Source organism: Passer domesticus, chromosome Z (genome assembly GCF_036417665.1).
Source record: "Passer domesticus isolate bPasDom1 chromosome Z, bPasDom1.hap1, whole genome shotgun sequence".
Classification (NCBI taxonomy): domain Eukaryota; kingdom Metazoa; phylum Chordata; class Aves; order Passeriformes; family Passeridae; genus Passer; species Passer domesticus.
Genome location: NC_087512.1, coordinates 63,684,441 through 63,705,141, shown reverse-complemented (window position 1 = coordinate 63,705,141; position 20,701 = coordinate 63,684,441). Strand labels below are relative to the sequence as shown.

At 46.4% G+C, this 20,701-nt stretch overlaps 2 protein-coding genes and 1 long non-coding RNA gene across 8 annotated transcripts; all 3 read right to left on the bottom strand.

Annotated features, from left to right (window-relative positions):
- Window positions 1-336: 336 nt before the first annotated feature.
- Window positions 337-7,874, bottom strand: LOC135289982 (AT-rich interactive domain-containing protein 4B-like). Of its 6 annotated transcripts, none has more exons than XR_010352730.1 (8): window positions 7,717-7,874; window positions 7,262-7,574; window positions 6,061-6,171; window positions 5,714-5,844; window positions 5,363-5,599; window positions 4,614-4,760; window positions 1,207-1,258; window positions 337-527 (listed from the first exon to the last, which is right to left on the bottom strand). XR_010352730.1 is itself a non-coding variant. In XM_064403877.1 (7 exons), the coding sequence occupies exons 1-7, from the start codon at window positions 7,729-7,731 to the stop codon at window positions 479-481; spliced, it is 792 nt and encodes a 263-aa protein (XP_064259947.1). In that variant the 5' UTR covers window positions 7,732-7,874; the 3' UTR covers window positions 337-478. The 6 variants fall into 6 exon arrangements, 3 of the variants coding, with proteins under 3 accessions (XP_064259947.1, XP_064259948.1, XP_064259949.1); XR_010352728.1 differs by lacking the exon at window positions 5,363-5,599 and adding an exon at window positions 5,214-5,303; XR_010352729.1 differs by having other exon boundaries at window positions 5,363-5,844.
- A 5,588-nt stretch (window positions 7,875-13,462) lies between these two features.
- LOC135291250 (serine/threonine-protein kinase PAK 1-like) lies at window positions 13,463-18,467 on the bottom strand. The gene is made up of 10 exons (XM_064405285.1): window positions 18,341-18,467; window positions 17,570-17,701; window positions 16,809-16,872; window positions 16,128-16,176; window positions 15,705-15,817; window positions 15,326-15,443; window positions 14,482-14,581; window positions 13,999-14,195; window positions 13,774-13,911; window positions 13,463-13,540 (listed from the first exon to the last, which is right to left on the bottom strand). Exons 1-10 carry the CDS (start codon window positions 18,465-18,467, stop codon window positions 13,463-13,465), a joined length of 1,116 nt encoding a protein of 371 aa, XP_064261355.1.
- A 232-nt stretch (window positions 18,468-18,699) lies between these two features.
- On the bottom strand, window positions 18,700-20,466 carry LOC135289865 (uncharacterized). The gene is made up of 3 exons (XR_010352597.1): window positions 20,247-20,466; window positions 19,246-19,283; window positions 18,700-18,805 (listed from the first exon to the last, which is right to left on the bottom strand). It is a non-coding gene; the product is annotated as an uncharacterized LOC135289865 (long non-coding RNA).
- Window positions 20,467-20,701: the final 235 nt, after the last annotated feature.

Sequence of the window (20,701 nt, the reverse complement as noted above, 5' to 3'; positions counted from 1 at the left end):
TGGTGATTCTATTCAGAATTATGTTTGTGTTGCTTTCTGTTTTTCTTTAAGATAGCACTGGTTGCAGTGATCTTTAGTTCTACTACCTGGCTATCTGTCTTAGTATGGAGAAAGTTCCCTTCTGCCTACTATTTTAGTATACTTGCTCATTCTGGTTTGGGTATTATATCCTCACTGAAATTATTACAATGACTCTTGTCAGTCCCAGGTCACTGGTAATTTTTAACACAGTCACTGCTTCCAAAACTTATCATTGTAATTTAGCAGTCGTATCAGTAACGTTATTTTGCAGGTGTTACAATATTTTGGTCAATTGAACTAGAGTCAGACACAATGTAAGCAGAGAACACTAGAATATTTATTCCAGTTTCAATTCCTATGAATCTGACCTTGAGGCAGTTGATAAAAGGAGCCAGCAAATATTTTCAGGAGCTTGCTTTGACATTTTTGAGCTACCATAATGAACAGGAATCAAAATTCAGCTTTGTTTTGACTGGTGCATTAATGCTGGGCCACACTTTTGCTTTCTGCTAAAAGAGAAAATGGATTTGAATTAATAATTTATCAACAGATTCTGCAGCTTGATGTAATTTTCATGAAGACACTATGGCTGATTAATTAAACTGTTAGAAACAAAATCAGGGATTCAAAAACAATGCCATTTTATTTCAGAGGTCCTTGCTTATATTTGTACAATATATTGCATAACTCAATTTTCTGCAAAGCCTAATATATTTCATGGCTTTTTTCTAAAAACTTCTATAAGCTCACATTCTCTTGAAGCCTTCTAGAAGCTCAAAATAAGCATTACAAATGAAGTATTTGTTGTTTTCACAGGAAAACAGTTACAAGAAAACACAAAAATATACCTGTTTAATCCATTATGAACAAATACTTCAAGCAGATGGAATATGATCTTCATATATCAGTACTTAATACAATTGGTTAATAGTTTTCTTTTTTTATATAATGTATTTAATAAAAATTTAAACATATATTTAAATATGGCAAAGTACTGTAGTTTTATTCCAATTAATGGATTCCAGAGTAACCTTTTTAAATATAATTCAAACCTGTAAACATTAGTCAGTATTTGGTTTTGTGTGATTCTTTTAATGGATCCTCATATTTTGTTTTCAGTACTGTTTAAAATTGTGGCCTTCAGCAGCCATTAAGTGCAAAGTGGTTTGGCAATCCTGCTGTCACCTGCATTCCCCTGGCATTCCATTTGGTGAAGAACTTGATGTGGCAGCAGCCCCTGCACAGGAAGAGGAAAACACAGATTATAAGGATTTATAAATAAGCAGTTAAAAAGTTTTTCCATTTTCCATCCAATATACCAGTAAGCACTGGTATATTACTGCGATTTAGGAATGTTACACCTCAGTTCAGTGCCCCTCTGAGGCTCTCCCAAACTGTGTGCAGTTTTTGACCATGCCAGAGGCTGATGCATGGTAAGGAACATGATATCTACTCAATACTGTGCTCTCTAGCCCAGGGGTCTATGAGACTACTTTTGAAATTAATCCCATTGTCTTACTCAGCTCTTTCTGGTGTTCCATATCACCACAGGCCTTGCTTTTCAAGACCCAGGATGGTGTTTGGGCACAGGTGCATCTCCAGCCATCCTGTGGTGGATTCCACCCCTGTCAGCACATACTGCTTGCCTTCACAGGTTTGTGGGAGTGCAGTCTAACTAGCCAGGCCTATCCATATTTGTATTTTGAGCATTGTTCCCCATACCACAGAGGCTTTACTTGGCCTGCTTGATTGCAGTGCATGTTTCACAGCTAAGGATAATCTGGGAAGTAGTGCCCGTGGTTAAGTCCACCCCTCAGTCACAAGCCCGTCTGTATTGTTGCATCTCTTCTCTGATGACCTGAAGCACCATGGGCGCAGTAAGCCAGAAATAATTCACCTTTATGTTGCCAGTTCAGATCCACCTGAGACGCTTTAATCTTGGCAACCCAATCCATGTGTCCATTGTTGTGATGTTCTTCAGTAGCCCAACTCACAGGTGCTTGTGAATCTACATGATGTGCTTTTACAGCCAGCTTTTCTCTCCAAGCAGTGATGTCTTGTCAATCTTCAGCAGCCCAAACAGGTTAACCTCTGTTCTACTAATTTGTTTTTCCATTGTTCCAGCCACCCCTACAGAGCATTTGCTACTGTTCAGTGGTCAGTGTAGAGGGAGGACACTGACCATTTCTCTTGTTTAGTGATATCTAAAGCCATTGGGATGGCTTTCAGGTCTGCAAATTGACTTGATCCACCTTGTCCTGCAGTAGCTTCTGCAATTTGCCATGTAGTAGTCCATGTAGCAGCTTCCTATTTTTGTTTTATCCCCAAGATATAGCAGGAACCAATGACAGTATTTTCCAATGATGAGGGCATGATGAAGGCATTTTCCTGTTTCTGGTAGCTGGTTATATGGTGTGGCCTCCTCAACACATCGCCTTTTCATCATCCTCCTCTGATGATAATCCAAAATGTTTGGCTTCCTTGAGTTCTAAGATCCCTGGGTGATTGGCATTTCCTATTTGAGCTTGCTGGGTGATCATCACAACTCACTTACTCCACGTGTTGTCAGTGCCCTGATGTGTGACAGGGACTTTCCCTCTGAACACCCAGCCCAGCACTGGCAGTCAGGGTGCCAGGAGGAGCTGTGCTTTGGTGCCAATCACTTCCAAAGCAGCTCAAAACCCTTCATAAGAATCTCTTTGTCAGGTAGGGTATAACACGCCTTAGATCTCTTGTATCTCTGAGTCTGAAATTTCACTGGTCATCCTGAAGTCTCCCTGGGCACGTCTTGCCAGAGACTCCAGGAAAGACCATTCTCCCTCTCTGCAGTGTAGAGCAAATTTCCCACATGTGCTCCTGTCCTGACTGGCACAAAGGTTACTGCATGAAGAATTTCCTGTTTAGATCATTCAAAAGCCTGTTATTGTTCAGGACCCCACTTTAAATTATTCTTATTCCATGTCACATAATATTGATAGGGCTTACAATCTGACCGTAATCTGTAACATGCATCCTCCAGAAACCTGCAGTGGCTAGGAAAACCTGTGCTTGCTTTCTCCTGGTTGGTGGGACATAGCTATTTGTTTACCACATTCATTGGAATCTGATTACATCCTTCTTGCCATTTTACTTCTAAAAGTTTAATTTCCTGGACAGATCCCTTGAGTTTGCTTTGCCTTATGGCAAAAACGGCCTTTAGGAGGATCTGGATTTTCTTCTCCCCTTTCTCAAAGAACTTCCTTTGCTGTGTTGCCCCATACAATATCGTTGATGTACTTCAAGTCTTCTGGAGCCTCACCCTTTTCTAGTGCAGCCTGGATCAGCCCATGGCAAATAGTGGGGCTGCGTTTCCACCCCCAGGGCAACAGTCTTTAGTCTCCACTCTCCACTGGACTTACACATTGGCCATATAGGACTACTAAGGGGTCAGCAAATCTTGCTGACCACTCCCTGGCTCTCCAGCTCTCAAATCATCCCCTGGAAGGGGGTCATGAAGTCCTGGTTGGTGTGATACTGCCAACACTGCACTGTTGTGGTAGCCATCCGTACTTGTTGTTCTTCAGCCCTCAGCAGTCCCACAGCAAAAGGTCCTCTGAGAGACCAGGCAAGATCATCCTTGAGAAAATACCTTTCCCTCACACTTGACACAGCCTCCAGGGGCTGAGAGTTTCTGTGCTCTTCCCAATCGTCTTGTCAATGCCCATATTCCAGGACAGAGATCCCAGCTGCTTGGCTTCACTGCCATCCAGTTTCATATCACAGGCCACAACAATCAAGACTTAGAGCAGCCAGGTCACCAGCGGCTCTCCTCACTAGTGGTTGAAATCTATTTGTATATCTCACAGCTCACCTGAGGATTAGGATCAGGTGATTATCTCTGGCCCTACCTTTTCCTCCTGTTTTGAGGGCTCTGCTTCCTCTTCATCCTTCACGCAGTCAACTGATTACTTTTTTGATTTACAATTTGATTTCTTTTCTGTATAGGGTTGACTGCTACTGGCAGGGGTTGTTCCTCTGGTTCAGCAGCAGTTTGAGTGGCCATAGTGCCTGTTGGTCTGCTTCCTTTCTCCACCCCTGGGAATGATGTCTACTGGTGAGCAGTGTCCAGTAAACAATAGCCAGGATAGAACACATTGCATAAGTTTGTGCCTCTCTGGGGCTACTACAGCATTTTTCTTTGACATATTTCATCACTTTAACAGGTTGTTAAAGTGATGTAGTTGTTCACAGGTGAATTGCTTTTTTTTGAATTGCAAAAACTATTGGTGAAGTCCAACACTTGCTTGTGTCCTCCTATGTTCCACGCCACTCATTACTATCCCACCTCAGGGCAGATCTCTGAACAACCTCCCTAGAAATCTAGATTTACTGCCTTGTTAATATTTCTCCCCTTGCATCGTCATTGGGTATCTGATCTGGACCTTCTAAAAGTCATAAAATAACTGTATTCAGTATTTTCAGCAAAACAGTAAGCATAAACACACTTCTAACAGCAGTAATCTCCCTAAAGATTACCCAACTCTTGTTAGAACCTTAATAACGTGACATGCAAGTTATCTCTCTAAAAGTAGCTTTTAGTTCCCAGCACTTACTTTCCAGCTCTTTTTTTTTCTTTAAACGCTTTTTCCGGTCAATGGCAGCCAACTCAGCTTTCAGCAACCGGTAGCGTTTCCGGATTTCCTGCATTTTTGCTTGGAGAACTGTTATGCGCTCGGTGCTACTCAAATTTTGCAAGTCAGCTGCAAGTTAAACAATTTCTGTTAATTATTACATTGCAGCAGTGCACTGAAGCCTTCTGAGGCTCCGATGAAGGGGAAGGTACTCAAATCTTCGTGATGTACTTTGAGGTAGCAGGCAGCACGGCTGAGAAACAACAACTGCTGTTTATTATCCTATCTTGACTGCCACAAATGCACTGAAACTTCTTATGAGAAATACTAAATAAGTCCTGGTTCATTATGGCAAAATGGAAGGGGAAGATTTAAAAAATAATAATCTTAGAGGCTGAACAAGAAGCAGAGAACAAGGAGTAAACAGCAAGAAAGGTAAACTATCAGGATATATGACAAAACTAAGCAAACTGGGGATGGAGTGATTTTAGAGGCAAAAACTCCTCAAACCAGAAAATTCCAAAAGTCTTCTTATAGTATATTGCAAGACCACAAGAAGCATGTCTCAAAGAAGATACTTACACACTTGAAAACTCCATTTGCAACCTTTGGGCAAATGATTATCATGTTCTTTTAGATCAGACTCTCTCTCTCCACTTTGCCCACATTTTCCTGTGGGAAGGTAGATTGTTACAAAACAAAGCAACTTTCCCACCCAACCCAAAGCTTACCAGGAGCTGTCTCACTCTAACATGACATAATCCATCCTGGTGTAGCAGCTTGGCACACAGCTCTCTGCACCACGGGTGCCCAGGTGCAGGACCGCAAAACAGGTCTGTAATGGGGCCCCTCTAATTCTGGCATGCTGGGAAAGGGAAACCTTGCACTGGAAACACCGGCCAGTTTGTTGTTGTGCACGTAGACTCAGATCTGTTCTGTGGATTTATGGGAACTAAAGTCCTACAGACCTAGAAGGTTGATAAAAGTAGGAGACTGTGGCTCCACAATCCATCACAAAAACTGGCAGGTATTTAACTGATTGTGTGTGTGCGTGAACATAAGGAGGTAGGGTAGGGACACACTTCCTGGAAGGAGATTCTTGAATACGATCCAGCTGCTCAAGGTTCGTATAGCCATAGTCCACTCTACTCTCCAACTGGATCACGACAGCAGTGCACTTATTGCTTTAGAATCACAGCCATAAATAAATTGCCTGCATCAGAAAATAAGGCAAAGAGGCACTGTAATGTGTTCATGTAGGTGCCAAAATTATCCACATGTTTTTACTTATGGAGCTATGTAGTCTTTAAAAGACTTTGCAAGACTGGTTATTACATCCTAGCTCCTATTCACCTTTTTTAATATTTATTTCAAACAAATAACATTGTACTTTCACACATTTTATTTCACACTGAGCTGCTGTACTTACTACTTTTATTCTTCTTTTTGATGTTCACTGATGTTTTGAGGCTTGTTTTCTGCTTTTTGGAGGACCTGTCTCTTCCCTGAGCTTTTTGAAGGTTTTTTTGGCCTCTAAACACTATAAAGGAGGAAAAAGACCCCAAAAAGTAGAAGGAAATGGAAATAACAACAATTTAAAAAAAGCCTGAATTTCTCTGCATTTTTTCTTAAAGTATGTACATCTGTGATTAACAAAGCAATAGAGATATCTTTATTGAGGGCTGCCTATTAATCTCATCCAAACTCTCACCTTTGTTGAATGAAATACATTTTATTGCGTTCTTTTAGAACATTTCCAGATGAATTATAGTAACACACCTTAAGGGTGTTTTGAGGAAATTCAGTTAATTGTTAACTGAAATCTGTTGCAATGAAAAAACAAGGAGTATAGTCAGACAAGCATTTTCTTCCTCAGTGTTAAAAATGTTTCAGGTACTACAGAACAGTGAAAGCACCTGTATTTTTGATGAACTGCAAAACAGCCTGTCACTTTCACAAACAATCTTTTGGATCCAGCCTTGCCAACAGTTAAAATGCAGGCAGCAGTACACTGACATCATGTGCACAAGTGTTGGCTGTGTTTATTATCCTCTTCTCTCTGATGGTCTCATCTGGATGAATCTCAAAATTGCATGAATGTGAAACCCAGCTAAGAAGGTCAATGTTTGATATCAGTTTGACTTCCATTTTTCAGAACATTAACTTCACAAGGGTCAATGGTTGCCCAAACATGCCATAACTGGTACTTTCTCCCACAAATGAAATAGCTTACAGAGAATCAAGTTTTATGCAAGAAATAGTATCTTCTACTTGTAAGCAGGGCACTCAAAATGCTTTCATCTTGCTACAATAAATATTCCTTACACAATGTATTACAGATTATTCTGGGCCTTTCTTTTTAGGTCCAGTATAAAATATCACTCTTACATACTTTTTTCCTCATTGAAACCATCACAATTCCTAACAAAAGACCAAGAAACTTCCTGGTGGTTGTATTTTTTCACTAGATGATTGCACGATTTCCACACATTTGAAGTAGACAGTAGGCTACTATTTCCTACAAAAATTCACTTCCCAGCAGCAAAACTATAACAGAATGAAGACACATGCGCAATGGTAAAATGAGAGTTGCTTAGGTTGAAGACAGCTCTTTTTACCCTTTCCTTTACCATTTTCAGCATGCTCTGGCTCTGATTGATTACCACTACTGGAGCTGACACTGGCATCAAAACCTTTTGAAGAAATATTTCGGTGAGACTGGAGATCTTGCATCTGTCCTGCAGTATTCTTTGCCTCTGCCATGCTATGTGTTTCACTTGTGATGCTTTGTATCCCTTCTTGGTTTGGTGGCAGACTCCCAGAGACAGTGAGAGTGGATTGATGGTTACTGTACTCTGCTACAGCTACAGTGGAAGGTGACTCAACGGTTGGAGAACTATTTTGCACTAAATACTCCTCTTCCTTCCCTCCGTCAGTTTTATTCTAGGTGAAAGAACAGATGAAAAACCCTTCCCATTTGAGCAATTACAAGACTTCCATCTTAAAATCATGCAGTGCTTACAATTTGTTAAACATTCGATGTGTAGAGGAAAGCTCTCCTCTTCATTTAAAAGACTACAAGTACCTTCCTACGGTCCATGCTGAGACCTTTCTATTGAAGACAGGAGCTATGTCAACACCCAAGAGATGTGAAAGCAAGCACAGCCCGTGCTGTAGAAGCAGAGGGGCCACAGGCACAGCACGGCAGCCGTTGGGCAGTTGGGCAGTTTGTGGCCGTTGGGCAGTTGGGCTGTTCCTTGGCACAGGGGTTCCAGAGGTTCCACCACACTGCAGGGAAAGGAGAGGGAGAAGGTGACCCAGCAGGAGCACTGACTCCTGTGGCAGAAGGAAATTCTTCCTTGTAGCCCACTGCCTAAGGAACCTGACCTATACCTAAATATCAGTTTAAAAAAATTGAAGAAAATGCTCTGAAATAAAATGGTATGGATACACAGGAGTTCTGCTTGCTCTCAAGAATCAGCAGAAGGAGCTCCCAAATTTCACCCCATCGAGCTGGCTTCCAACACTGAAATGTATTCTTCTAATTTGTTCTCTATTAAGTCATGCATAACTTTATTAAAGGGAAGGGAAGGGAAGGGAAGGGAAGGGAAGGGAAGGGAAGGGAAGGGAAGGGAAGGGAAGGGAAGGGAAGGGAAGGGAAGGGAAGGGAAGGGAAGGGAAGGGAAGGGAAGGGAAGGGAAGGGAAGGGAAGGGAAGGGAAGGGAAGGGAAGGGAAGGGAAGGGAAGGGAAGGGAAGGGAAGGGAAGGGAAGGGAAGGTGAAAATCCCAAAATCTTTATGGGAAAAATTTTCATTCCTAAAAGGCTGGGAAGCCACTTTTCCTGTCATGTATTTATATGCCAATCAAAAGGAAGCAGAATGGGGTGTACTTAAGAACGTATCAAGCCAAATTTGGGAGTAACTAGGGCAAAAAAGGGAGTGAAACTATTTTCTTTTATTCAAATTTTTGGTACTTTCCTTTGGTCTGCCTTTATCATTCATCATACATAAACACAAAACTAAATTGTATATGCTTATGTTTTTTAACAGCAAATTAAGACATTTGTAAGAGAAATTAGTAGGAAAAAAAAGGAAATACGGAGCCATATAAAATGGAATTCAGATTTGAATAGAGCAGTCATTTGTGTACCGTAGCCATGATATTTTATGAAAAATCCTTTTGCCAGGATTTTTCCCTCCTGAGGAGCTGAGGACCTCAGGAAAGAAATGTAAACAATAACTATCTGCTGCTGTGGAATGCAACAGGTGCATCTTCCCTTGGTCCATATGGATTGTTTTCACTTGATGACCAATCACAGCCACTTGAGTCGAGGCTGTGAGCAGTCACAATATTTTGTTATGCATTCTATTCTGTTCTTGTTCTTTGTAGCCTTCTGATCATTCTTTTCTCTCTGTAAAAAGAGTATTATTTTTATGTAGTATTTTAATATAATATATATCATAAGATAATAAACCAGCATTCTGAAAATTAAGTCAAGCCTCGTGTCTCCACACATGGGAGGTTCCCAACAGTGTACTTTTCAATCTGCTAAGTTTCAGCTAAGGTTCAATTCTCTATGTATTGGGACACAAAGGATGAAGGCTTTATTACACTGACAGGTAAGAGGAAAAGGTGTGTTTTTTCCAGTCAGCACTGAACAGTAGAGTCACAGGTAAAACACACCACCCAAATGAAAATTCAGTGTGGATCTGTGGTAGGTTTACTTCATATATATGCCTTAAAAATTTAACAATAAGATAATTTCTTACAACTAGACAAAATGTGACCAGGTAATAAAAATAACTTCTGAGCCTGAGTGTCTGCAAAGTGGGTATGTGGAGTTGCTAACCCACTTGGAGTCACTAACTTTCAAGTCACTGACTTTGCACTAAGACTTTCACATTCTTTTTCAGTTCAAGGCTTCCATTTTAGGTCAGAATGATACAAAGCAAACCCTATTCCCTAATATCAAGATATTAACAATAGGCATCTTATGATCTGAGGTTGGGCCTGTTCAATCCAAAACCAAAGAGGTACATTCTCAAAGATTAACGTGTACATCCTCCACAGAATTCCTAGAGGGAAAACAAAGAAGAAAGAGAATTTTTCCAGCTGCTAGATTTATACTCCCAAAGGTATAACATTCTCAGGAAGACAAGGGACTTCAAGGAAGTAGCAAGCCTTGGCAAATTCACTGAAAAGTTCCAGGACTCCTCTGTGTAGCTCATAACATGAAAGAATCTTTTCTTTTTTTTTCCTTTTGGCTGTGATCAAAGAAATTACAAGAGTTAATTTCATATCCAAATACTGGAATATTAGATGAGGGCTCCATTTTAAAATTTAATTTATTTTTAAATAATTTCCCTTCTTCCCCCTCTTCCCACCACAACAAACACTACCCTTCAGAACTTGAAATTTCATAATATGTGTTCCATTTTATTTCAGTAGCTGACTAAAGTAAAAAAAACTTGTATATTTGTAAATGGGGGAAATGGATGTGTAGAGCGTTCTCGGGGCCTGACAGAAGGCCTACGCAGTATGCATCCGTATGCAAACCTTGAGACAAGAAACGTTGACTTAGAAATGCCATGGAATAGGAAAAATATTATTGAGACAGAAATGGAGCTAGAAAAAAGTTTCAAAAGTTGGCCTTGCATATAAGACTAGATACTATAGAGGAATAGAACTATGAAAGATGCATTGTATTGGGACCCAGGAGGAGTAGTTTTCGATGATTGGCTTTAAGCATCTACAGCATAGTATAGCAATTACTGAACAGGCCAAGAAAAGCTTATAGTGTAGTGTAGTTAAGAAATAGTCAGCTTCTGATTGTGATAGCATGAGCTATAACATCTGCATTGTCTCACCCTTCTCATGAGACTAAAAATAGAATAAAAGTTTTTAAAATGCCTCTCCATTGCCCCATCTCTGGGTCAAGAAAAAAGTATTGTCTGACAAGTAAACTTTCAACAAACTGAGAAAGAAATTAGTACTTGGACATGCAGCTTTCTGAAGGGAAGAAATAACAGTGTTCACAAGAATAAGCCTAAGTTTTAAATGTCTGAAATACTAAAAAATAACATATTTTGTGATATTGTACCATATGTTACACAGAGTTAAAACAACCACAGCTCATTAGTATCTGGACTTCATTGCCCACTATGCTTAGAAATGTTGCTTGAAAGCACTTTGTGTCAAAGATCTGGTTCCTGTAGATCACTGTAGATATAGATCAAAATCTTACAAAAAAATCAAAGTTATAGCCAGCAATAGTGAGACTTTTCTCCTTGGCAGATGCTTCCAGGTGCTCCTGGAAATCACCAGGCCTAGGTACAAATATGTGTATTCAAGAGAGGGAGAGAAGCATCATGCTTAGCTCTAATTGTGACCTTTGCTAGCAGATCTTACTAGCAGTTAATAAATTACATTTGTTCTGCTCTTAGCCAGAGCTAGGATGGGAAGTATGTCTGTCTTCTGTCTAGTCACAGAAGAAGGTCACATGAACCTCAGCCTTTCCAGAAGAGGAAAAATACAAAGTACAGTGAATTTGCATTGGGTTTACAGGATTTGTTTTACATATCTATAGACAAGTGATGAAGCTTAAAAGATGACAGCTGAGGAAAATCAACAGATATGCTAAAATTGAGTGAAGAGGAAGGAGACATGCAAATTAACTTAAAAGCTGCACAGAAAGGTTCTCTACTTTTTGCAGCTGCTTCAAGTTTTAAATGGCAAAATCTAGGAGCACTTCCAACTTATTTCTATTAATTCTAGTATAAAGACAATCAAATTGTGTACTCCTGCTTACATTAAGTAAAGCACAAGAAGCCATTAGACTAAGAAAAATTCTGTTAGAAAGCTGAGGCAGCCTTAGGGCTAGGAAGAGCAGGGAGGCATGGAAATTGGGCCTGTGGGAACCACAGGAGCATCCAGTCATTGTAGTATCCCAGCAGATGGAGTCGAAATGCAGCCACAGATGGGCGGGAAAAGTGTTGGGGCAGTGAGCTGTGGGTAGCAGGCGCTCCTCCATCAACCTGATCACTGATAGGTGTGACATGCTGGATGCATGTCCAACACCTGGCAACAGCAGCCTGGTCCAGACATGGGAAAAGGCCAAGGAGGCAGCATAGGGCAAATAGTGCTCTGCAGGAGGCCCTGCTGGCTCCAGACATCCATGGGAAATGAGGGGGCGCATTTGGTCCCTGGGGTGGTCTCGGGTTTTCTGTTTTTGGGATGACCCAGGAGTCCTTTTTTCCCAGCCCACCAGCTGAAGAAAGAGTCAGGATTCTTTGGCTCGTGTTCACAAAGTTGTTTATTATCTATTATCTAAAATATTTTCTCTCAGAGTTCTGTCTAGCAGGTCTGTCTGAGGCACAGTGCCCTGCCCTGAGGCGATGCTATCTCTTTATACTAAAAACTATGTGTACTTTATTTACAGTTATTTTCCAATATCTATCATCTATAGGTATTGGAAAATATTATCTATATTAGACTGTGTACTTCTACTCTAAACCAGTCCAAAAATGCTAACATCACCCAGAAGATGGAGGCTAGAAAGAAGGAGGAAAGACAGCAAAACATCCAAATCCCTCCATCTTGCCTCCGAGACCCCAATATTAAAAAATCTTCAAAATTTGACTTTTCCACCCAGTGATAACTACTGTTATGCTACTTAAAATTTTGTGACTTGTAATTCTTCATACAAGGTTGGTAATTTGCTTCATGGGTTAAAATCAAAATCCCAAGTGTCTTTGGCCTCCTGCCAGGGTCTCTGGGCCTCTGCAAGGATCTCTGAGCCACCAAGGGCACCCAGATGGATGTTCTAGGTTCCAACAGGGCAGGGCTGGTGTGAAAAGGGGGGTGTGAAAATGAGAAGCAGGAGGAAAGGCAGGATGCCACTATGAGAATGTCACTACATCCCACTAGTGACAACCAGCGAGGAGGGTGGGAATAAAATGGTGATTCCTGCTGATCACTGGGACATCTTCAGGACATGAGGCCTAGGAAGGACTGCACATTGGCCCCTTAATTTTGTCCTGAATATGACCTCATCACCTGGCGTACATTCCCTGGAAGCCACAAAAATTCCCATGGATATTCAGCACTTATGGACAGCAAAGCTGCTTACCTCATCAGGTTTTTTTGACCTCTGAAAGAGACAGCCCTGCATAGCAAGGAAGGGAGTCTTACAACACTCCAGATAGTTCAGAGTTTTATTGTCACTCCAGCTGAAATAAAGTATTCCCTCACTACTTCTACCTCTTCATCATCCTGTCCTGCAGGTGGCCTGTTCAGGCCAAAAGCTCCTAGCACCTGCAGGTCGCACTTCTCCAGCATCACAGCTTTTCCTCGCACAGCTTAACTACTATTATTATTATTATTGTTATTGTTATTATTATTATTATTATTATTATTATTATTATTATTATTATTATTATTATTATTACTATTATTATTATCACAGTTCATTCATTTCTATTTCAAAGATACCCCAGAGCTTCCTTAAATTAACAATTCTCTATTCTATGCTAAACAATTCTCTATTATCTAAGCTATCTAGGTTCTATGATCCTTAAAAGTCACCCCCTACGCTGCCTACATTTCTAGAATTTAATCTTTGGAGAAAATGAAAATAAAACCAAGAGAGATTTAAATTGAACAGACCTAAACTGACAAAATTACACAACCACTAAATTTCCTATCTACAGCAGAGCTCCTCTTAAGACTCAGGGGATGGCGGAATCTCTGCCTAAACGCGATACATCCCCTTTTCCCCCCTCTGAGCTGGCGGGGCACAAGGGTCTCCTCAGGCGCGGGCGTCTCCTCTCCAGTCAATCCTGCGCTTGCTTGGCTGAGGTGATCAGAGCAGCCAGGCTGGAGGCAGGCTCGCCTGAGGTCACAAACGGGTGCTGCCCAGAGGAGAAACAAGAAAGAAATGAACCCTTACTTTCCAAGACCCTGACGGGCTCCAGCAGCATTCCTGGGCTACCAGAAAGACACACCAAGAGGACCGAGGGCAGCAGGTCCCCCTGCGCCTTCCTGTCCTGTAACCTGTCTCGCTGCCGTGGCCCACGCTCCTCTGCATCCCTTCCTGCAGGTGTCCTCAGCTGACAGGGCTTTTTGCCCCTTTGCTTTTCCTTACCTGCAGGAGCTCCTGGGCACTCCAGCGCCTGTCCTGGTCTGCTTGCAGGCAGCAGCGGAGGAAGTCGCGCAGGAGAGCCGAGTGCTGCCTGGGGTTCTGCAGTTTTGGGGGCCCGTTCCTTTCTATCAGTTCAAAAACCTACAGCACACGGATGGAAGAGGACACTCGAGCTGCTCCTTTCCTCGCCACAGCAGCTCTCTCTCCCCTTTCTAAGCTGCACCTTACCCTGAGACGGGCTTCCCTCTGGTAAGGAGCTTCCCCTTCCACCATTTCCAGCCCCATGATCCCCAGGGACCAGATGTCCACTTTGGGGCCGTAGGCTTCTCCTCGCACCACCTCCGGTGCCATCCAGCTGGGAGTGCCGACGCTGGAGCTGCGCTTGCTGCGCTCAGGGCTGAGCTGAGCGCAGAGGCCAAAGTCAGCTGAGGACAAAAACAAGGCCTGTCAAGGCCAGCTACCACTGGCAAGCCAGGCAAAAGGATTGCCCACTCCAAGCCTGACAAGGCCATGCTGAATGCAGCTGAAAACACAGCTGAGCTCTCCTTCCACGTGGCTGGAGCCAGGGAAATAAGGCATTGGCCACTTGAAGAAACACCCTCACCATTCACACGCTGGCCAAGCAGCGCTTCTGGGCCAGTGGCAGTCGCCAAAATGCAGCCTCACATGCGCTGCGTGCCGGCAATGCTGCACCTGAACCAAAACACCCACCCAATTTGACAGCTCCGTCCATGCCCAGGAGAACGTTGCCGCTCTTGATGTCTCTGTGGATGACTTGGCGGCAGTGAAGGAAATGCAGTCCTTGCAGGCACTGAGAGAGAAAAAGGAGAGAGGGAAACTTAACATCCAGGCTCTGATTCCAGCCCGCTGGAAAGGAAAGGATTCGATGAGACTGACAGCTTTCGCAGGGAGTTGTGAGCGAGGCCGCAGCATCGTGGTGCTGTCGAGAAGAACAGCTTGATGCTTCAAGGCTCTTAGAAGTGTTTTCCGCATTTCAAAGCGAAGGCATCTGGCCTTCCACAAGTTCCACCCGCCTTCGGTACGAAGCGCATCACCTCGGCCTGGGAGGCGGCATGGCAAAGATTTTTGTGGAAGCCTAGTGGCAGCAGCGGAGGAAGCAGCACGTGAGATGTGTTCCAGAATCCAATGCCATCTGGGCTGCAATGCTATCCTTGGAAGCTGAGGACATCTCTTTGCCCTTAGCTTCAAATTCTGCCACCTGCATGCTTGCTCACAGTGGCGTGGAATGTAGGAAAGACGGACAGGCTGCAGGCAGACTTTCAGAGGCAAAGCTGAGAAGAGGAAACAAGGGAAATGAAGCCAGGGAGCCAGCACGAGCGCCAGAGGACAGAGCGTGTGGAAGAGTGCAAGAACAGAGCCGAAGGAGTGCGGGGACACCGGCAGGCAGTTCACCTCAGACGCCCTTCCTTCTCCTCTGCGTCGTGACAGCAGCACCAAAAGAAAGCCGAGAGCAAGAAATCTCTGCTGCCTTTACCCTGCAGTTGACAAGCACCGTGCAGGGCAGGCCTGGGGAAGCACAAGCGGGATCCCTCACCTCCCGACAGACAGCGCCTATCTGTCCTTCCTCCAGGTACACTGCCCTGAGCACATCAAACAACGTGCCGCCGTCCATGAACTCCATGGCCAGCCAGAGCTCCGCATCCACCAGGTAGCTGGAAGAAGAAAAGCGTGGCATGGAGACAGAGCAATGGGCCGCACTGCCCCTTCACCCGAGGGCCTGGCCCAGGTTTTGGCAACTGCTCTCCAAGCGACATGTGCCAGAAGAGATGGTTGGACAGCAGGTCAACCTCCTGCCATGCGCTGGAGACGAGTCGAGAAATCCTAAAGAGCTCCATTCTCTTCCAGTGACCAAAGGGCATTGCCTCTTCTGCCTTGCAATATCTCAAGCTACACTGACATGAGCATAGGCCAACCTGTCCAAGTAGGTGACAATATTGGGATTCCTGTTGTCCCTCAGGACCAGGATTTCATTGACAGCCAGCTCCTCGGACATCTCCTCTTGGAGTGACATGATCTTGATGGCCACCTGAAATGACATTGCCCACCATTCACTTGAGAAGACGCACCCGGCGCGCGATCACAAGGAGCGCGCAGCCAGTGCCCGTGCAAGGACGCGGCCAGCTGTGCCAAAACGGCCTTGCTACTAGACAGCCGAGCTCAGCAGAAGCACCAAAGCCCAGCCCAAATGCATTCTCCACCCTGAGCCAAGACTGTACTGCAGAGGAACAGCCTCTGCTGCAGACATGGAGCGGGCACCCAAGCCTCCAGGCAGAGCTCACAGCAGCGAGGAAAGCGCTCCAGAGGTGCAAAATCTGCTGGGGCTGTTGGCACTTTACCTGTTGTCCTGTGCCGGTGTCAAGGGCCTTATAAACAGCGCCAAAACCCCTAGGAAGAAAACAGCAGCAGAAAAAGCCCTTTATCCCTGGCAGTGAAAGCAAGCCCAGGCAGGAGATCTCTCCAGACGGCCTGGATGCCTGGCTGCGGCGTCCCTTCAGCCAACAGCACATCAGCCCAGAGCCTTCTGCCACGCAGGCCAGGGTGTCCAAGGGGGCGCTAAGGTCCAGCGTGAAGAGCAAGGGCTGCTGGAAATCGCCAAGGCACACGCCCACTTAGGTCTTTTCCCAACCTAACGGGGAACTCTCTCCTTGTGTGGGTGTGCATGCATGCATGTGTGTGTGTGTGTGTGTAAAACAAGGGGGGAAACTTATAGTCAGAACACTGTCTTGGAGAATCGGACATTTCTTGGATGGCCAGGCGCTCCCTCTGGCCATAAAGCTGCAGGGGCAGGGCATTTTCCATTTTTCCTGCTCCTCATTGCTACAAGCAGGACATTGCCAGCATCAACTTGTCTTGGAGGAGGCCTTTGGATTGCTCTGACTGAGCACTCCTGGGAGGCGACAGGAGCTAAAGCCAGAGTCTTTCCTCTGTCTTTGGAGCTTGCCTGACTTGACGCTTGAGACTGCACCAGCCAAAGAGCTGGCCCACGCTTTTGGAACATGAGCTGGCGTCACACTTACCCTCGCCCAAGTTCTTCAAATGCCGTGTATTTGCTCACTGGCTGGCCCAGACTCACGATGCTCCCTGAAAGACAAAAGCAGTGAGCAGGGCGCTCACTTGCACACCGAGACGCCGCTCCCCAGACGACGCCAAATGCAGCCCCACTGGCGGCAGCTCTGGGCCCTTTGTGCTCACTTGGCTTCCAACTGCTGAGAACAGCAAGTGGGAGGGCCATCTTCTCCACCTTTCATCAGGCGGAGGCCTTTCCAAGAAGGACTTGATTGCTTTCAAGCACAGCATCTCATGTGATAAGCCAAAATGAGGAGCCCTTAAGAACTGGGCCCTGAGAGGTAACTAGAGGCCTTGGCAGCCTCTGCAGTCACACCCACCATCCCTGGCAGGGCCACCTAGGAGCACAAAGTGTCTGAGCCGGAGGAGGAGGAGGAGGAGGAAGAACGACAGCCAGGAAAGAGCTGGGGCCGGAGAGCTCCCTGGGGCCTAGTCACTGCCTAGGTGCCAGCCCTTCTGCTCAACCACAAACAATCTCTGCTTGTGCCTTTGGCACAGAAGGCAGCCCAGGCAGAGCCAAGCCCTCAGGCCCAGCTGCCCTCGGAGGCAGCAGGAACAGCCTGAGCGCTCCCGCGCTGCCCCAGAGCGCAACAACAGCTTCTGCAGAGCGGCCTAAGTGCCTCTGAGACCCAGGGGGAACGTCTGGCGCAGCCCACACCGAGACACGCAGACAACACGCTGCTCTGGCCCACCAGAAATACACCAGACGTACTCAGTGTCTTCAGGCCCTGCTCCTCTCTCGTCTCGGGCTGCTGGGCTGCGCTGCGGCACGAAGTGCCGGCAGCGGGGGCAGAGCTGGCTGCTGCAGGCCGTGCTGGTCCAGTGGCACGTTGAATCGCAGAACCTGTGTTGAGCTGGGACAAGAAAGGATTGCCCGTCAGAAGGGTGGCTGGCACAGATGCCCCGCAGAGCGCAGGGCAAAAGCAAGGCCGTCGGAAGAGGCTGGCAGCCAGCGCCAGGCCTCTTCAGCTGGGGCCTTTCTCCAAGGCAACGGCAAAACCCCAAAGGCTGCTTTCGTGCAGCAGCTCCTGGCCACTTCCTTGCTCCTTTTTTTCGGCTTTTCTGCAAGACACTGGCTACAAGGTATCGATGGGGCTGCAAAGATCCACCAAGACAGCAGAGCACGGCCCCAGAGCCTTGTTGCTTTCCTCCTGCTGTGCTTTCTTGGGCAGTGAAATCAGCCCGGAGCTGGCATGCAACTGTCTGATCAGAAGGCCAGATCATGTCCCTTCTCTCATCTGTTCCGCACTGATTTCCCCTCTGTATTTCAGACTTTAGGCCCTTCGCAGCTGCCTTCCAGCCCTGCGGGACCCAGCCGCCCTTTACAATGCAGAGCTGCCTAGGATCCTCCTCTCCAAACTCTGCTCTGCCCCTGCGCAACTGAAGCACGGTCGACCTTGTGCCTCAGGCTAATTAGTCCACAGAGAGGGGCGTGTCCCTTCCAGGGTCCAGAGACTGCCCAATATCCTGCAAGGCTGCCAACCGCGTCTTTGGGCCGCTCCGTCCGCTGGCACGCAGACGGAGCACAGGGGGCTGACAGTGGGCACAAGGGGCTCACTCCTACCCTGGGAATAATTGGATGCTGCCTCTTGGCTGATGCCAAGAGACATTCTCGGGCCCCCTCAGCATGGCAGCCAAGTGATGCTTAAATGTCAAAGGTCAGAACCCACTGGCCAGGGCTGCCTGGCTTGGCTGAAGCAGCCACTACGTCGTGGCAGGCACACAGCCGCCAGCATCCTCAGCCACAAGTACCAAGGGCTGGCTCATCCAAACCTTGAAGCTTGCCTCTGCACCAAAGGCAGCGCCAACCTCAGCTGCCACTTACTGGCTCTGCAAGTTCAGGCTGTGGAGGGACTGCAGGTGGAGGCTTGGTGCTCCTTTGCTCCTCTTCAGCCTCTTCCTCAACAAGAGAGGGAGCCAGAGGAGGTGCTGACCCTGCTGCTGAGCCCTGCAGACACACAGAAGTGAGAGACATGGGCAACAGCCAATCCTTTAGGAGCTGCTTTCTACTGAGCTGGGAAAGGACCCAGAATCAGGGGAAATCATGGCCTTTGATACAAGTGGCACTCCCAGTCATGAAAACCCTGAGAAGAGGGCTGACTCAGGTGGTGGTACTTCATCTTGCTGTGCACTTGAGCTTCCAGGCTAGCTAGAAGCAGCAAGACACCTTGGAGCTGTCACGTTTGCCTGGCATCTCTTGAAAGGCTCTTCACTGGAAAATTAGGAGAGAGCCGCTGCTGCCCTTGCTACTGCTGACGCCACCAGGCACTTGGCCTTTCTTCCAGCCTCCCACGCTGGCACTCCACACTGGACTGCAACAGGCCAAGCTCACAGCTTGCTGCACAATTCTTACACGCCAGCAAGGTCAGAGGTTCCTTTGCCACTCACCAAAGGACAGGCTTGCCTCCATCTGCGCGTGAAGTGACCTGCAGCGAGCAAGGGAAAAGCAACCAGAGGCCCTTAGGAAAGTGCCTGTGCTGGGAACGCCACAGCACAAGTCAGTCCCAACAGAGAGCATTTCCCCTTTCCCAACACGCCTCCAGGAGCAACAGCTCTTTCCCACAGCAAGCAAGAGAACAACAGGGACACTCCAGTAGGCTCTGTCTACATTCGGGCCTCTTTTGCAGGACAGAAACAGAAACACGGCCCTGGAAATGCTGGTGGCTCTTGGACAGCCTCAGCTTCTGTTGTGCCCAACAGCTCAAGCAGCATTTTCCTCTTCTCTTTCCTGGATTTTTTATATATATATATCTGTATTTATTTAATTTTTTTAATGGCATGCACTAATTGCCATCGGTTGGCTGAAGACGATACCCCAGGAATGTTTCCACACAGGGCCCCTTCGCTGCTGTGGCAGCTCTCTGCTGAAGCAGGCCAGGAGCAGCTCCTGGGTTCAGCAGCAAACCCTATCTGGATTGGAGTTTGTGCTGCATGGCCAAGGGAATTGCTGTCTTGGCACACCATGAAAGGGTCAAGTCACAGAGCCAAGGCCTCTCAGGGCAGAATTTTGGGCAAGAGCTGCTTTCCTTCACTCCTGGAGAGAACCACCGAGTTTGTAGAAGTACTTCTGAGGATCTCTCCTTAGAGTCTGCAATTTGCAGGTTGTCTTGCCTGAAGCAGCAAGCTGAGGAAATGGCTGACTCCACTGCCACGCACTCTCCCGGGGAGGGCACGCAGCCACTGCGGGTGACACTGCAAATACTCTGCACCCGCCCGCCAGTACACATGCCCCCTTTCTAGCTGATGCTGCCGGCAGGAGATTTACCAAAGTGGTGGCATCTTAGGGGCAAGTTTCTTCCCAAATAAACTCGGTGGCTGCTGCGGCATAAAGAGCAGAGCGAAGCAAAAGGCAGGTGATGCCAGCCCCAGGATAATAAACCTTTACTTACGAGTCAGCTGGGTCAGGTAGTAGCCAGAATAAGCAAGAGAAAAGACGGTGCAAACCGCGGCACAGACTTGCTGGATCATCTTAGCAGCGCCGTGCGGGTTTGCACACTGAATGCCACCCAAGGGAAAAACCAAGACTCCTCTCGGGGTGCAGGCCGTCTGCTGAGAACTCCTTGATCACAAGGATCCTCCTGCAGGGAGCGAGCGCAAGAGCTGCTCTGGACAGCCAGGCCTTGCGCGCACCGGGACAAGGCTGCGCTGACAGCACTGTGACGTGGCACCGCTCCCTTGACCTCACAATAGCAGCTGCTCTGGGCTGCTTGTGCCCAGCAACCCAGCCTTCAGTACAGCTGAGGCAAAAGCAAAGCCTGGGAAGTTCTCCTCAGTCATAAAGCAGCAGAAAAAAAGCCTTACAGACCATAGGCCAGTGCTCAAGGCATCCCAGGGCAACGGTGAA

Excerpts from the sequence above, each read along its gene's own strand:
- LOC135291250 (XM_064405285.1), bottom strand. The coding sequence starts at position 18,467 with ATGTCTCTTGGCATCAGCCAAGAGGCAGCATCCAATTATTCCCAGGGT. Across the intron at positions 15,818-16,127 it reads ACACCGGCACAGGACAACAG|GTGGCCATCAAGATCATGTC; the intron begins GTAAAGTGCCAA and ends ATGTCATTTCAG. Across the intron at positions 15,444-15,704 it reads ATTGTCACCTACTTGGACAG|CTACCTGGTGGATGCGGAGC; the intron begins GTTGGCCTATGC and ends TTCTTCTTCCAG.
- LOC135289982 (XM_064403877.1), bottom strand. Across the intron at positions 4,761-5,213 it reads CAAATGGAGTTTTCAAGTGT|CTGACTTGCAAAATTTGAGT; the intron begins GTAAGTATCTTC and ends TTTAACTTGCAG. Across the intron at positions 1,259-4,613 it reads GAAAAAAAAAGAGCTGGAAA|GGGCTGCTGCCACATCAAGT; the intron begins GTAAGTGCTGGG and ends CTTCCTGTGCAG.